Source organism: Protopterus annectens, chromosome 6.part0, assembly GCF_019279795.1.
Source record: "Protopterus annectens isolate FY-2018-M chromosome 6.part0, PAN1.0, whole genome shotgun sequence".
Classification (NCBI taxonomy): domain Eukaryota; kingdom Metazoa; phylum Chordata; order Ceratodontiformes; family Protopteridae; genus Protopterus; species Protopterus annectens.
The window spans coordinates 15,139,352-15,157,080 of NC_056737.1; the positions used below are offsets into that span (position 1 = coordinate 15,139,352).

The 17,729-nt window shown below is 39.8% G+C and overlaps 1 protein-coding gene across 3 annotated transcripts in view; it reads right to left on the reverse strand.

Moving 5' to 3' along the window:
- COCH (cochlin) overlaps positions 1-17,729 on the reverse strand; it is a 382,700-nt gene that overhangs the window by 308,583 nt on the left and 56,388 nt on the right. For all 3 annotated transcript variants that reach the window (XM_044073810.1, XM_044073808.1, XM_044073809.1), the window contains exon 4: positions 280-436. In XM_044073810.1, the coding sequence (XP_043929745.1) occupies positions 280-436 (157 nt within the window). The remainder of the gene's footprint in view (positions 1-279; positions 437-17,729) is intronic.

Genomic DNA, 17,729 nt, shown 5'->3' on the forward strand with positions numbered 1-17,729 from the left:
CTTCCACTAAATCTTCAAAGAATGGTCATTATCCAGTGATCTTAAATATCCAAAAACAGAATCTCTAAGTAATTAGGTATTAAACATTCTGTCTGTATATGAAAAGCGTATGCTTCTTTTCCACAACGTTCAAGAAATGGTACACCCCAGAAAGTCTCATAGTCACAGAGAAACATGGTCAATATAAAGAAAAGGTAATATTTTCGACAAGCCTTTTACATTAATTTCTAGGTATGGTTAAATGCTGTATTTATAAGGCCACATCTCATGCATTGTTACCTATGAATGGCAGCTCCACAGATATTGGATAATGAAGCATAAATTCCAGCTCCATATACAGTAAACTGCCAGAGTGGACAGTCTGCTGGACACAGCACAGTCAACTTGTCTTCCTTTAGCTCAGACCCCCTCGTAGCACAGGTAATGGAAATGGTAGCTGTCATGAGAAAAATGAATGGAAAACTGCTTAATTCAAGTCTCATTTAAAACTGGAACACTTTGCAAACCTGCATACATACATACAGACTTAAAAACATCCTTGGTTCTTCAAATCTGCCCGAGTATGACATGTGAAGCACTGTAGCTGTCCTTTCAGTTTCTACAAATTTCACCTGCCTGATGCACTTCTAAACCATTATGTAGATCTTGTACTTCACCACTCCTTCCATCAAAGCTTTCTGGGATACTCCTCCTTCTCGATGAAGTAATATTTTTTCTGTCAGTCCTAACTTTTCCATCCTTGAGTTTCTATCTTTGTTCCTGAATGATTCTCCAGATCCTAAGCTGACACCTAATAACAACTTATCTTCCTTTTCTGCTCCAGTTTCTAAATTCTGTGTTGTCTGAGCCTTTTGTTTTGTTGCATAACGCTGTGCTACACACTGCCAGCTGATACGTTGCGTCTCTCCTGCTGTATCTTCCAAAGTGAACATGCTGCTTCATAGTCTATCTGTGAAAAACAGAAAATGGCATCTGCATAGCTGTCCCTCTCCTCCCTCTCCCTGCATCTATACATAAACATTTGTGTACTTATATATAATATTGTTATATATATATATAAACCTGTGTGTGAGAGATTGCGTGTTTATTGATATACAGCCAATCTGTAATAAACCAGCAGTTGTACCCCTAGGTCTGCCTTGCTCTAATTGGTGACATCTGCTGTCTGTTTTCTTGACTATCTTATCCTAATGGTGGACATCAGTTGTTTGTTCCCCATTCTGCAAAGCTCTGAGTATCAGCTTCCTATTTCCTATTGTTCCATTGGCTGATACATTGTCATCACATGAAATTTCATAGACTCCCTTGCCCTGACAGAGGACATTAACTGCCCATTTCTGCTCTAACATGACCTTTTGTCTTATGTACCACTTACCCATCCTTCCTTCTTGCTCTTACCCTTCTGCATGTCCTTGCTTTATCCATCATAGCTTTTATGCCTCATTCTTTTGCCATGCTGGCTGCCTCATCTTACTATACATCATTCTTTCCTAAAGCAGATGGGCATCACTTAGTCAACTCGTATCTTGACTCTGAATGGAGAGATGATAAATAAGCAAAAGACAGTAGCATTGCTGGAACTGAATTCATCCTCAAGTCTTGATGAGTACCTTCATGAGTTGGACCCTATTTTAACAAAATCTCACCAAGACAACACTGATATATAGACTGCATTTTATATAGCATATATTGCAGACAGAAGTAGGTTAAAAATAAAAAAGATAGCTGGGAGCACAAGTCCCAGGATAAAAAAGTGCCCAGTCCTGGTAGGCACACTGGTACCAGGACTGGAAATAAGTTACAGTGTAGAATCCTCAAGACATGGAAACATTCCTACAATGGGTTTAGGCTAGGCCCAGGGGAAGAATGGCCCCTATGTTGTAGAAGGAAGTAGTAGTCCACAAAAATCACAAAAACCCATAGGCCAAAAAGGAGCCATAAAGTTTATAAAGTGAACTACAGAGGATAAGAAAGAAATTATGTATTGTTACTATTATGCAAGAAGCCGAGAATTTCCAGATAGAAGATATACAAAAAGATTAAGAGAGAGAAATTAGATGAAAGAGAAATACTTGCACAAGAAAAACAGTCAAAATATTCAAATGCAAATTTGCATTCATTAATAGAGCAGATTTATAAAAAACATTATATAGACCAAGAAACTTTGGGCTGTTTGGAAAAAGATGGGAATTAAAGGGGTCACAACCATGAGATACTCATAGAATTCCTTAGTTATATATCTGCTAGAAAAACAATTAAAATAAATCTCCATGTACTCTATGTATCAAATTTCTTACTGTCTTCTTATTAAGTTTAGTGTAAGTATCAAGTTCACATAACATACTTTGCATTTTGTTCATGTAGGTCACCTCAACAATCACAATAGCCCCACCCTTATTGGCGGGACAGATCACAATGTCTTTATAAAGTTAAAGGCCTTGCAATGCTTTTCGTTCTCGCTTGCATCGGTTATAAACATTTTTATATGGTTTCAAATCATTATTATACATGTTGTGTATGTCCTATACACATGATCTCATAAAGGCCTCAACTAAAGAATGCAATGAACAAATTCACTAGGTTTCTTGAAAATATTCTTATTATCACTGGTTGTAGGGAATAATCATTTCAAAATAATCTTCGTACAGAATAATTTAGCATCCATAATGGTGTCACAGATGTTACTGGGCGCAGCGGGAACAAAGGACAATCCTTTCTGCAAAAATCCTGTTGATCTTCAGTCAGGCTATACATAGGCAAATTATAAACTAGGTTGTTCGGTTCTGAATCCAGTATTTCTTATGTGATGGTAATGTTGGATTCTTTCTTTGGCATTCTCTGTTTTCTTCCCCTGCTTCTTGATCTGTCATGCTTTGAGGATTCCTTATAGGTAGTGGTAGGGATGAAAAAAACTGATGATTAGTTTGCATGCATGTGGATCCTATTTTAGGTCTCACATCCTTGTCTCTGTGAACTAAGGTAATTACATTGCTGGTATTTTTAGAATTTTCACCTTTCTCTCTCATTTGGAAAAAGAAGTGATTGAAGAAGTGTGAAAACATAAAGAACAAAAATCTAAAGATTTTTGAAAGGTATAAAAAAGAAATATGGACATGGGAAAGAAAGAGAGATCTGTTATGGTGCAATATTTACCAAAGGAGAAAGCCAAAAATAATCAATACAAAAAAGCAGCCCCAAGGATATTTGAACAGAAATACAGGCAAAGGCATCTAGATATAGAAAATTTCACAATACAAAAATAATATTACAAAGAGGGAATGTAGAATAGAACATCAGTAAAGTAGAAGTTAAACAAAGAGCTGAAGTTATGGAATACCTGTGAAGTGAAGGATTTAGTGTAGAAAGTCTAACACAGGTTTTATTACAGCATGATGGAACAATGAGTCTTCCAAGTAAGGAGAAACAGGAGGAGCAGGAGACATCTGAAGAAATATGGACATGGGAAAGAGAAAGAGATTTAATATGGTGTAATATTTATGCAAAGGAGAAAGCAAAACTAACCAATACAAAAAGAGCAGCACCAAAGATATTTGAAGAGAAATAGAGACAAAGGCATCCAGACATGGAACATTTTGTAATACAAAAATAAGAAAACAAAGAGGAAAAGTAGAAAAGAGGATTAGTAATGGAACAGTTAAAGAAATAGAAACTGAGGTTATGGATTACCTGTGAAGTGAAGGATTTAGTGTAGAAAATCTAACTGATAACACCACAGCAGAATAGAGAACTGGATCCCCAAATTAAGGAGAAACCAGTGGAGCAGGAAACACCTTATCAGTTGCTTTCATCTAATTTCTCTCTTAATAGTTTGTAGCCTTCCAAAGGAAACTAGTACAAAAGTTCAGTTGGAGTTGCAAAACAAGAGAAGGGACAAGAAACGAAAGCAACTCTGACGTAGTCAATATTGTGGAGTGATAGGCCAGTGAGTTCCCATATGAAAGAGCAATGGATGACACAGGATGAAACTGAAGAGAATGTGGTACAGGATGATGCTCTGGAACTTTCTGTAGAATGCCCACAGGTAATGGAGAACAAAGTTTAACTGTTGTAGGCTACACACTAAAGTGCGATAGCCTTTTCTGTGCATTTAAAGTGTTGTTTTGATTGTATCTGCTCTATTTTCTGAAAAAAGAATAGATGTAGTTATTTCCCACCTTCTGACCTAGTATAGTCCAGTTTTCAGGTTACTGCTGAATCCAGGGCTGTGCTACAAGTTTCTGTGTTGCCCATACCTTACTTGGATAGAAGGACGTTTCTCTGTTCACCTGTGAGAGAGGGGAGCTTTGAGCAGCCTATCTGTCCCTGGAGGAGTGGTTTCAGCCCAGAAGTTAGTAGCTTATTGGCCATTTTGGGCTAATTTCTATTTCTTTCACTTCCCTGCTATAAAAACCGCATTTGTGCGGTTTTGTGTGCCGGGCAGCGCCGGTTAGCTAGGGTTAAACTATTCCCAGCTCCATGAAGTCTACTCTTCAATTTTTCCCTTGGAACTAGACAGACCTTCAGCTTTAGCACTCAAACCATTCATTTCACAGCCAAGCACTTGCTAAAAACTCATAGCAAGCACTAGCACTAATTAACCCTAGCACTAGACCCCCCCCCTATACTGTCCAGAAGGACAAGGCCCTCTATTTGTCCCCACCAGCCAATCAGAAAAACAGCTTACTCTACCTATTCAGGCATGTTCAAGGGCAGTTTCCAGTATACTCTCCAGTCCAACTGTTGAATCTGGGCATTTTGAGGCAATGTTACAACTGCCTCATGTACACAGACAACCATCTCCTCCTACCACCTAACACTAATATATGCGAGAGATGCAATTATACTGCCAAAGTGGAGGCAAAGCTCTCTCAACCCAAGACTTGAACTGACAGTCAAGAGGAGAAGGGTAGTACTTGTAACATACCACCAGTCTCACATAGACCTAATAAACCAACACCGGCAAATAACACACATAAATACACGAAAACATATTTGGAGGCTCTAAATAAAAAAAATCTGCAAAAGCAACAGAGACCTCCAAAGCAGACATCCAAGCAACCTCCACACCACATCACCAACCATGAAACACATACTTTACATAATCAGTGTGCCACGCAATTACAGCCCTTAAGGCAAAATACCATACCCAACACGCTAGTAATAGGTGACTCTATAGTCAGGCACACTGATGTCCCACTAACCAGGCTGGACAAGGAGAAGGTTACAGTTAGCTGCCTGTCAGGTGCCAGGATCCGCCACATGACACAAGCACTCAGGTCACTCCAGAACAAGTATAAATATGACTCTGTCATTGTCCATATTCGTGTGAATGACCTGAGACGTACCTCCCTGGACTACATGAAAAGACACATGGAAGAGCTCTTTGATCATGTAGCCCAGGCCGGTATGACCCCAACCCTGAGTAGCATCCTGCCCTCACCAAGAATGATGCCACAGTATAAAGAAAAAAATAATCAGTTTTCAACAATTGGCTAAGTTTCTGGTGTCATTCAAAAGGGATCCAGTATCTGTCCTCTTGGGATGACATGCTCGACAAGCCACGTTGCTTTGCAAGAGATGGCTTGCACCTGTCACCCTTAGGCTTTTGAATACTGTTCAAGGCTCTTGCCGCCCTCATAGTGCCTTTTTTAGGCAAGGCTCAAAAGACAAACCCACCACCGTAAATAGCACAAGTAACCAAAAACTGAGGGTAATGCTACTCAACGCCAGAAGTCTAAACCTCAAAATGCATGCACTCGAGGCACTCCTCAGTGTGGAGAACATCAACATCTGTGCAGTAAAAGAAACCTGGTTTAAGGCTCCTGAGAGCACCCCAGAACTACCAGGCTATAACTCATACCATACCTTTCGGCCACAGAACCAGGACCGAAACACAAAAGGCGGGGGTGTATCCATATTCATTAAGGATACCCACACCTCCAGGTTAGTGGCGCAGCACAATGCATCAGAGATCATCCATGTGCAACTAACAATGGGCAAAACTGCAATCCAAATTGTAGCTTGCTACAGATCACCCACCATGACCCAGGACCCCCATTCCGCATTTCTGGAAACACTGGGAAATATGAAGGTCTTATCAAACACCCTAATACTGGGTGATTTCAATTACCCAAACATAAACTGGGAGAACTACTCAAGTACTAACTCCCTTGCCCAACACTTCCTAGAATTTATAAACTCAAATGCCCTGGATCAACTGGCAACACCCCCACCAGAGGGTGCAACATATTGGACCTGGTCATCACCAACAAGGGCAACCGGTGTTCCGCACCGGATGTCAACCCCTCGCTGGTTAGATCAGACCATAGACTAATCACTCTGGATATCCACATTCTGCCCCACCCCCAATCAAGGAAACCACCATGAAAAACTTTTCAAAAGCAAACTTCACGTTACTTAAGACCGAGGTGGAAAGGTTCACAGCCCCCATGCTAAAGGACAATGCTGTCCAAGCTGCTGAAACCTTTACAAAGGTACTCTATGAGCATCTGCAGGAATGCATGGATTGTGCTATCCCAAGTAAAACCAAGACTCACTCCTCCAAGAAAAGGAAACCAGTCTGGTGGACCCCTGCCATAAACAAGCTATACAATAGAAGGAGGAAACTAGTACAGAAAAGAGTAAAATCCCAAGAAGGAAAGGCATCCCTGATCAGTATCAGCAAGAAACTACGATCCCTCATTAAATCATCCAAGGCTAGCTTCAAAAGAAAAATTGCCAAGGTCTCCAAAGATAACCACAAAGCGTTCTTTAGCTATGTCAAGAACCTAAGTGGAAACTCTCAGATCTGCTCTGAGTTAGTGCAGAATGGCACAAAATACACTGAACCGACTGATATTGCCAACATTCTGGCAGAAAGGTTTAGTGCAAACTTCACCCCCCTCTCACCCCCTAAAGGGCCCATAACCATACCAGAAGAATGTAGGGCCCCATCAATCACCAACACACAGGTTAAAACAGCCCTATCCAAAGCCAAAAACACAGCTTCAATGAGACCGGATGGTGTCCCAGGCTGTGTCTTACCTTTCAAGAGCTCCAAAATGAATTAACCCTTAACACACTGTTCAAACTCAGTCTCTCTACAGGCTATGTACCCACAGAGTGGTGCACAGAAACAGTTATCCCACTCCACAAAGGTGGAGCCACAATGGACCCCGGGAACTATCACCCTATAAGCCTGACTAGCCTGGTCTGTAAGGCTATGGAGCGCATCATTATGGAACTTATTAACAGAGACATTGGGAACCTCCAAACCTTGGACCCTACCCAGTTTGGCTTTGTTAAGGGAAGATCATGCCTCCTAAACCTGGTGGACTTCTTTGAGACAGTTACCAAGGCATTAGACGAGGGAAAGGAGATCCACACAGCCCACCTAGACCTCGCAAAGGCTTTTGACACCATTCCCCATTCTGGTATTATCAACAAGCTCACCAGTTTGAACATAAACCTCTACATCACGAGATGGGTTGCCAACTGGCTCATGGATAGAACCCACACGGTGAGAGTTGCAGGCTCTAGGTCCGACTCTAAACCGGTTAAAAGTGGCGTCCCCCAGGGCTCCGTCCTAGGACCCCTCCTGTTCGGTATATACTTCTCAGAGGTACAGGCAAGCACAGGAGGACTATGGCTGACCAAGTTCACAGACGACTGCAAACTAGGGGCCATAATTGATTCTCCAGCTGATACAGACACCCTCCAGAAGGGTCTGACTGAGACGGATACCTGGTGTCAAAATCATGGCCTCAAGCTAAATGCCAAAAAGTGCATAGTCATCCCCTTTGTAAAAAACAAAGTACCCACGAACTACCACATAGGTGGTAGTGCCCTAAATACAGAAAATGTAATAAGGTACCTGGGGACCCAAGTAGATAGTAATCTCTCCTTTGATAATCATATTGCCAAGATGGTTAGAAAATCCTTCTGTGTGGCCCACCTAATCACAAAAGTGTTCGCATCTAGAACAAAAGAGGTTATTGTGCCTCTCTACTCATCACTCATTAGACCCATCATAGAATACAACACCCTATTTGGGATGTACCTTACAAGACACCTGCAACAGCTGGAAAGACCACAGAAGTACCTCACCAAGAGGATTACTGGCCTCAAACAGATGCCCTATGCAGCCCAACTCAAGAAACTCCAACTGTATTTGGTTGCATACTGCTTACTCAGAGGAGATCTCTGCCTGACATACAAGGCCATGTCCAACCCTGAATTGATGGACATGCTCCACCTAAAAAAAAAAAAGAAATCCTGGAGAGCCACACGATCTGGATATATAAACCTCACCACAATGATCAATAGGACGTCCTGGAGGGATAGATTCTTGTCCCAGAGACTCCCCATGCTTTGGAACAGGATTCCAATCTACATCAGGCAGAGCCCCTCACTAATGCTCTTCAAGAGAAACCTTGACAGGTGGATGAGAGACAGAAAATTTACCCCAGGGATCACTGCAGTGGCTCTGCTGGACAGAGGTGCAGGGAACTAATGGCTCTGCTGGACAGAGGCACAGGGAATCAATCTAAGGGGGTGGCGAAAGCCAACACATTCTGGCTAGGCTTATAAATGCCCTTGGGCAGATAGCCTAGTACCTACGAACCTAAGAATGTGCCCTCAGTTTAGAAGAAAATGATCTAAGAGAAGAGTTACTTGATTTAATAGAGATGGACATTGGACAGACTTATTATGATCAATGAAAGAAGTAGACTACAGAAAGTCAATAAAACCCCAAAAGTTAGAAGTTTGATAAAACAAATAAACACAGTAATTATGATTGTTCATAGAACGTCATGCAATATAACAGAAGTAAATAGAATATTTTATTGTGCAGTTAAATTAATAGTAGATAAAGTCTTACCACAAAAACCCATGGCAGTACAGAGAAGGACGGGGAGTGATCAAATGCCATCATGGAAGTACTGAAGAGAGAAAACTATAAAGCAGTTAAGACAAGACGTGTCACTGTTACAAGAGTACAGAAGAGGGAACAGATCAACAAAAATACTTAAAGAGATAGATGTGATAAAAGCAATGCACAAGATCAGAACAGATCAGGATTTATCATGTACTATTGCAAACAAATTAAAAATATCAGCAAAGGCAAAAAAAACTTAGAAAATGTGCAGATAAATATAAAGGAAAAGTACAAAATAAGAAATGTATTGATGACCCAAAAAAGTTTTACATGGAATTGGGAAACAAGGCAAAAGTAACTGAAACGCCACAAAAAAAAAAAAGAAGAAATAGATACATTTTAGAGAAATAAAAATAGATACATTTTGGAAAAATATCTATGAAGATCCTATGGAACATAGCAAAGATGTTGAATGGAGAGAAGTAAAAGAAATTACAATAAATTGAAATGTATAGGATATGAAATGGGATGAAGTAACAATCAGAGAATTTGAAACAAAGTTAAGAAAAGCTCTTAATTAGAATCACCCAGGCCCAGATGCAGTATCTAACTTCTGGCTAAAATATTAACATCTTTTCATGACAATTTAGCCATAAATAAGAACTATTTACTTGTGCACCCTGAACAGATGCCAACCTGATTAACAACAGGAAAAACAATACTCTTACTTAAGAGCGAACTTGCAAACAATCCTAAAAACTACAGACCAGTTTCTTGCCTTCAGACAATGCATAAACTATATACTGGAATTGATGCTGACAAGAGTTTATATGCATTTAGAATAAAACTCAATTATACCAATAGAACAAAAAGGTAAGAAAAGAAAGTCATATGTCACAAAGGATCGTTTTTTTGTTAAATAAAGCCATAATGGAGAAATGTAAAAAGGGAAAGAATCTAAGTATGGCATGGATAGACTACAAAAAAGCATTTGACAGTATCTCACATTCATGGAAAAAAGAGTGTTGAAAAATGTACAAGATACACTCAACACTGATGATTACATTACAGTGACTGAAACCGTGGCAAACCACTTTGCAGTTAAGCCATGATAAAGGACAAATTATTATTCCAGGGATAAAAATTGAAAAGGGGATATTCCAGGGTGAATTTTTGTCACTACTACTCTTTTGTCTTGCCCTTAACCCATTAAGCTGTCTACTTAACAGATTAGGTCATGGCTACAATTTGGCTCCCAGAAAACAGCAAAGTGTAAAGACTTATCTTCTTTCTGTGGATGATTTAAAACTGTATAGCTCATCAGATCAGGAACTGAAATCACAACTGCAAGAGGTCTAAACTTCTTCAGATGAAATAAAAATGTCCTTTGGACTTGATAAATGTGCAAATGTAACCTTTAAAGCAGAAAAGCTGCAGCACCAAGAAAACATTAGCCTGGGACAGGAATGTGATATAAAAGAACTTGACCAAGAGGGACTATATAAATATTTAGGAATTGATGAAGGATCAACAATAAAATGTGAACAAATGTAATAAAATTTAGTAAGAAATATTTTAGAAGACCATAATTAAGACTGAAAACAGTGCTGACATCTAGGAATGAAGTCCTAGCTATACACCAATTTGCTGTTCCTGTCCTAACTTACAGTTTTGGAATGACTTGACTAGCCGAAAAAAGGTGTTGTATCAGTTGGACAGGAAAACAAGAAGGATGTTTCATGCTAGCCAAATGATTTATAAAAATCAGTGACTTCTGCGGTGGTGCAGCGGTAGTGTTGTTGCTTCACAGCAAGAGGTTCTCCCGTTCGATTCTCGGCTGGAGTGCGGGGAGTGCCTTCTGTGTGGAGTCTGCATGTCCTCCCCACGGTTGGATGGGCGTTTGAAAGACATGCGTAAAAAGGCATGCCTTAGTTGAAGGTTGGACGTTGAGCTGGCACCTCAGCGTTCGTGAAAGTCTACTGCCAATCATTAGCAGACCGGAGTTCCACTGTGGCGACCCCTAACCGGGAAAAGCCGAAAGACAACAACAACAACAGTGTATACCAAGACTATATATTCCCCATTCTGAAGAAGTTATGGTCCTCCTTGAAACTGATTACATGTATAGATCTGCAATCATAGGACTGCATACATATCTGCCCACACACCCATTCTAGCTGTCCTTCCCCTTTCCAAGGATCATGGATCACACACGGTCGTGAGGCTCAAAAGACCCAAACATAGTGAAAGTTTTAAAAAAATTAAGAAAATAAGTCTAAGATTACTTCTCTGCTTAGTTTAGCAGAAGCATATTGGTGTCAAGCAGGAATGGAAATCAAACCAGAAGTAGATAAAAAATCAGGCAGCAACTGAATGTGCCAAAAAACAAAACAAAAGAAAGAATATAAGGTGAAGGATCAGATGAGAAGGCAAGAAATTTGGAAAATGCATAAATATAGTTGCAAGTACCGAAAAAACTTGGAACAACCTCGTGTTGATCAGGACTGAAAGCAGGAATAGTTAAGGAGAGGTGAATTTAAACCAAAACATGAAATGTTAATATTAGCATCCCAAGATAGTGGACTGCGTTTACAAAGTCTGTTGAACATGTGGGAGAAACAGGCAAATGTAGGTTTTGTAAAACAGAATTGGAAGCAGTCGTACATCTTGTTGCTGGCTGTGATATACTAATGGCAGAAGGACTGTTTACTGAAAGGCATAATAATGTGGCAAGACTCTTGCATTTGGGCTTATGCAAATATTATATTGAAGTAGGTGAAAAACATTGGAAACATGAGCCATAAAGCATTATAGAAAATGATGACGTTTGTATCACATGGGATCTCCCATTACCAATAGTTCAAAAAACAGATGCAAGAAAACCAGATATAGTAGTCCATGAAAAGAATACAAAAGTCACATTGATCATTGAAATTGCTACACCCAGTGACTACTGTGTTTTGCATACAGAGAGACACAAAGGCATAAAATACCAGGATTTGCAGGCAGAAATTAGGGCAATATGGAAGAAAGATATCCAGACTGTTCCAATAGTAGTAGGAGCAATGGGTCTTATAAAAAATAATTTATAATCATACTTCGATATGTTACTGATACATGTAACTCTATATGAATTGCAAAAGGAGTCATTACTGGGCATATTGCTGGTGCTGTAAAGAGTACTCCTGGCTAGAATCAAAGACTGAAACAATATTAATTTCTTGAACTTTAATCATACTTTGACTTAAGAATTGGATCCATTCCCATCATGGTATTAGAATCCTAACAGGTAGACACCACTTAGTCCACTCTTATCTTGACTCAGTTCTTACTTCCTCCCAGCCCTTCATGTTCCTTTTTCAGCAACTTCCCAGCAAACTGATGTCAGCTGTCATGTAATCCCACACACCCATTCTAGCTGTTCTTCCCCTTTCCAAGGATCATGGATCACACACGGTCGTGAGGCCTCGGTTACTTTCCAGCTGTCATACTTCCACTCCTATCACTCTCTAAGTTTAAGTGTCCTCTTAGGAAACCATAAACCTCTACATGATTGATTTAAATCCATGCACCATAATCATAGTACAGTTTAAATTCTAACGCTGACTGCGACCAACATTTTTCAAATACCTTGTCACCTGAGCACAGCATAAACACCAGTTCTCAATTTTGGGTAGTACAATTCTCTAAAATGCATGTACAGTCATAAAATGGTCAATAGAATTGCAGATTGCCGTATTTTGCAATACTGTCTCATTTTGCATCAAATACTACTTGAGAGAGAGCTGCAAAGGCTAAATATATTTTAAAGGCTATATGAGCACCTGCCATACACAATTAGCATTTATTTGTTTATTACATCATCAGGAACTAATGATATCAAACTTCAATGACATGTAAATGTTTCTGTATAGAAGCTAATAAAAGGAAAATATTTATTAATAGGATTTTGCTCCCATCTGGTTATCTCAATAACAGTACAAGTCTCATGGGAGCAGTATGCGAGGTCCTTGCACTGGCATGATCCTGTAATTGAAATGCAAACTGTTGATCATTGGTGGCTATGTTAATTAATGAAATGTGCGCTTCCTCTTCTGTTCAACCAGTTTAAGGCACACTTCACCAGAGCTAGCTGTGGTGTAATGCTTGGTATTGCTGCCACACACACAACAATTCTCTAGTTTGGTCCTCAGCTGATTTGCCTTTTGTGTGGAGTCTGCACAGGCTCCCTGTATCTACACATTTAGGTTCACCTAGAGGTTTCTTCACTCATCACAAAAATATGTCATGTGTAAGTTGGCAATCCTCCAAAATAGCCATAGGAATGGATACCGTGTGTGTGTGTGTGTATGTTTGTGGTATTTTCTGTAGATGGCTATGTTGATGAACTGCATAATTTTTCTCTCACTGGTTTGAGTGACAGTGGTATTTTGAGCAGACAAAAGTGCAATTATAGAGGGGTATTACTCTTGCCTGGGAAGAAGCGCAATATGGCTATGGCCCACTTGACTTCAGTAGTGAACAATAGTTTCAGCTGAGTTAATACTTTGTTAACTATAGCTTCAGTGTGTGCATGAAAGGAAAATAAGAGAAAAGGTTTCGATCTAAGATATTACCCAGATATCACCATTGTGAAGTAGTGGGAATGGGTGATCTGGTGAGCTCAGCAGTTGTGGGTTTGCTAACATTCTTAGTTACTGTGATCTACCAAACACCAGTGTGGTTTTCTTAGTATTTACAGTTAGTTTGTTATTGTTTAACCAGTTTCATATAGCCTCAAAGTCTTCCTAGAGGTCCTTGTTCAGACACAACAGGTGTTTTTGGACCTGGTCAATACAATATCTTTGACATACAAGATGCTGTTTATCTGTGGAAGATCTCAGGGAAGGTTGTTTATGAAATGTGGGAATAACAGGGGGATGAAGACTGATCCTTGCTTCACCCCATACTTTGCACTTCCTTTTTGATTGGTTTTGTTTGATAAGAATGTTCGACTCTCACTTTTAGAGCTATTGTACAGCCTCTGAAGAGAATCCGGTTTGAGAGTTTGATAACTGTACAGTTGCTGCACATTATTTAAAATAAGAGTCTGTTGATAAACATAAGTGCTGGCATTAGAAATTGCATAGTCATCCAAATGCATCTTTATAAAATAAAGTGTAGAACATTAACCACTATAAACCAATGTCATCTGCATGCAGTACAAGGAAAACAACAAGATGTCTGATATATGATTTCTAGTTCAAACATTTACAGCAAATGAAAAAGAAAAGATAACCAGTAAGTCAGGAAAAAGTAGCTTTTTTAAGTTTAAGGATTGCAGGGCAGATATTCAGGTTCAAGATCTAGGGCTGACACAGTTATTTTCTCACTGCTATTTGATTGTTCTCTCTACTATGTGTCTATATACCAGAATGCTTACCTGCAATTATATTCTGCATGAGCTGCACAGATAAAAAAATACTACCCACTGAGTAACATTGATCTGTTTTTTTTCTGTTTATGAATCAAGTGATCTTTTCTTTGCACAAATCAACATACAAATTTAATCAACAAAAAAAGACCAGTGAATTTAGTGGTAGTTTTCAATCAGACATAAAAATTCCATTCAGCAACTTAGTATTGCCTATTGTTTTCTTTTAAAGGTTAGCATAAACCAGAATAAAATATATATAATTATTGCCCTTTCCATGTTTTCTGAACAGTGCTCAATCTTCTACAGAGACATAATTCACTGGGTGTCAGTTTAATAAATTATAACAGAAAGACCTATTGTATTCTGGGTGGTATAGTGGCACAGTGGATAGCATTGTCACCTCACAGCAAGAGGTTCCACGATTCGATTCTTGCTGGGGTGCCTTCTGTGCGGAGTCTGCATGCCCTCTCTGTGTTCTCATGGGTTTGCTCCAGTTTCCTACCACATTCCAAAGACATGCAGTAGGAGGATTGGATAGTCTAAATGGGCTGTGAGTGTGTGCTGTGGAAGAACTACCACAGCAGTGCTAGCCATCCGGTGATGTAAACCTTGGTGCTAGATGATTGTCACTGTTGAAGTGACACCGCGACCTCATGTGCAAAAATGGGAAAAAAGGGGTGATGGAAGGAACAGAAAGACATATACCCGGATTCACTATCCTGCTGTGCAGGACTAGCTTAGTCTTGCATGGAAGTGGCCGTTTAGGAGCAGGATGGCAGCGTGCCATGCATATCAATGAAGGCGCTCTGCCTGAGCTCCTAAATGGACATGGAGTGTATACGAGTGCAGGGGGCATGTCTGACAGCAGAGCTCTCAGAATATACATGCCCCTGCAATCAAGAACAGCAGTGTAGGAGTAAGAATGAGCGAGACTGCTCATAGGTGTTCGCATATCCCTAGCAACATCCCCCCAAGTGTACAAGAGCAATAGTTAAAACATTTAAATATAAAGAATTTTTTTTATGAAACAGATCAAATTTAACCATAGGTGCCCGGGTTTGCTCATCGCTTAGCTATGGTTAATGTAGCTTAAATGGCACAAGAGGATAAAAAGCAAGATATATGCAAATGAAGCAGTACAGCAATAGTGTAGTGGGCAGAGCATTCACCTTACGAGTAGTCATTCCTGGTTCGAGTCCTACTCTAGTACAATCCATTTTCCATGTTAAATCACTTTATGATCAATTTATTTTGTTGCATAACCTACTAAATAACATATATTTGTGAATTGGAGTACTGCATTAAATGTAGATGTGAAGTGTCATTGTCATAATGTTGTAAAGTCCACAGATAATCACAAGTGCCCCATATAGTATATGTACACAGGAATCAGGGATACAAATGGAAGGTAAAATGTGTAATGAATGATAAAGCCATACAGTTTCCAAACCCACCACCTTCCCAAGAACCATTAGACATTACTGTCTAAATTAGTGTGGTAGTAAGCAGGAGTATGCAGTAGTAAGCAAGAGTAAGCATATTTAAGCAGTAGTAAGCGGGAGTAAGCATATTTAAGCAATAGTAAGCAAGAGTAAGCATATTTAAGCAGTAGTAAGTGGGACTAAGCATATTTAAGCAGTAGTAAGTGGGAGTAAGCATATTTAATTGGGAGTAAGCATATTTAAGCAGTAGTAAGTGGGAGTAAGCATAGTAAGTGTGTTTAAGGCTGTTTGTGTGGGGGTAAGCAATGTGCACACAGGTTAAGCAATATTGAAGCTAGCTCTCTGTAAGCATATTTAACTGGAGGTTAGCATTGCTTACCTTCGCGCAAACTCACACAAACCTGCTTACAATTGCTTAAAAGTGCCTTAATCACTCTGTATGCATCAGCCACTGTTTTGGCCAGAAACAAAATAAACAGCCTTTGCAGGTCTTTAACCCAGGACCTTGTACACTATAGTCACAGTGGTTAACCACTAAGCCATCACAGCAGTACATAAGATTGAGGTATCACCAAACAGATCCTCACTATAGGAAATTCAAACCAAACATGTGAAAGGAATCTATATACAGGTTTATGCTGTATAACTTGTTACATAACATAAATATGTGAACTGGAGTACTGCATTAAGCCCAGATGTGAGGTGTCATTGTAATAAAGTGTTGAAATCCCCTAATAAACACAAGGACCCCATACAGTGTACGTACATATGAATCATGGATACCAAACACATATATAACATGTAATGAATAATAAATCAATGACAAAATGCAAATATAATGCAAATTAAATATTAGGTAATGCTAAGCACTGCACATCCCAGCTTAGTAGGTGTATGCAATGTGTAGGGCAGCTAACTCAGTCTGCCCATTGGCATTCCCCTTTAAGCAATGCCAACCTTAGGTAAGCAGGTTTGCCCATAGCTTAGCATTTTCAAAACTGTCCAATCATAGCAAAGTGCAGGAAACCAGCCCTATTTAAACCCAGCAGGTGGGAATACATCTCATAACTGGTTGTAGCTTCCCCCTGTAGGCACTATGTCTGGAATGGGATAGGGTGTGTGCTTTCGGGTGCAGTGCTGGGGGATCCAGGAGTCCAGAGTCATGACAGGACTCCTTGTGAAAGACCATGACCAGTGACTGCTGCAGGGCAGTACCAGAGTTACCAATACAAAGCAGAAGCCTGGGACCATCTCGCCCGTGACCTCACCAGTGCTACTTGTGTACCCGGAACTGGTGAGTAGGTCAGGCATCACTATGCCGACCTGAAGCAGAGAAAGGGGGATTTCTTGGATCAATGGCTCCACAAGGCTGGGAGGACAGGGAATGTCCCAGCTGTGTGTAAGTATCAGTCCACTACCTATTTAATAATTGCTAGTTCATGTATATTATGGATAGGTATGGCTAAATATTCCTCTTATGTCTTTCACAGTGGCAGGTGAGTGGGCTGTGAACTAGTAAGCCCATGCCTGTAGACTGCAGCTGTTGAGACGTGAGGCAGGTTAGTAATACTCTTGCATGTACTGTCATAGGAAATAAATCTAAAAGTAGCAGTAAGTTAATTGCCTGTATAAAACCTGTATTGTTTAAGGCATATACTGCATACACCAGAGATTAGGGCAGGAAAAGTCTCATATAGGTTGTATGTAAATAAAAGCATAATAGCCTGACAATAAAAGTCTAACTGCTGGAGTGCATGTGTTTACTCTGGTATCATAGGGCAAGAAGAGTTTCATATAGGCTGTATGTAAATAAAAGCATAATAGCCTGACAATAAAGGTCTAACTGCTGGAGTGCATGTGTTTACTCTGGTATCATATGGTAATGTAGAGTTGCAATCACTTAATATTACTGTTGTATTAAGCACTGTTACCCACACTTCTTCTTCCTTCTTTCGGCTTTTCCTGGTTAGGGGTTGCCACAGCGGATCACCTG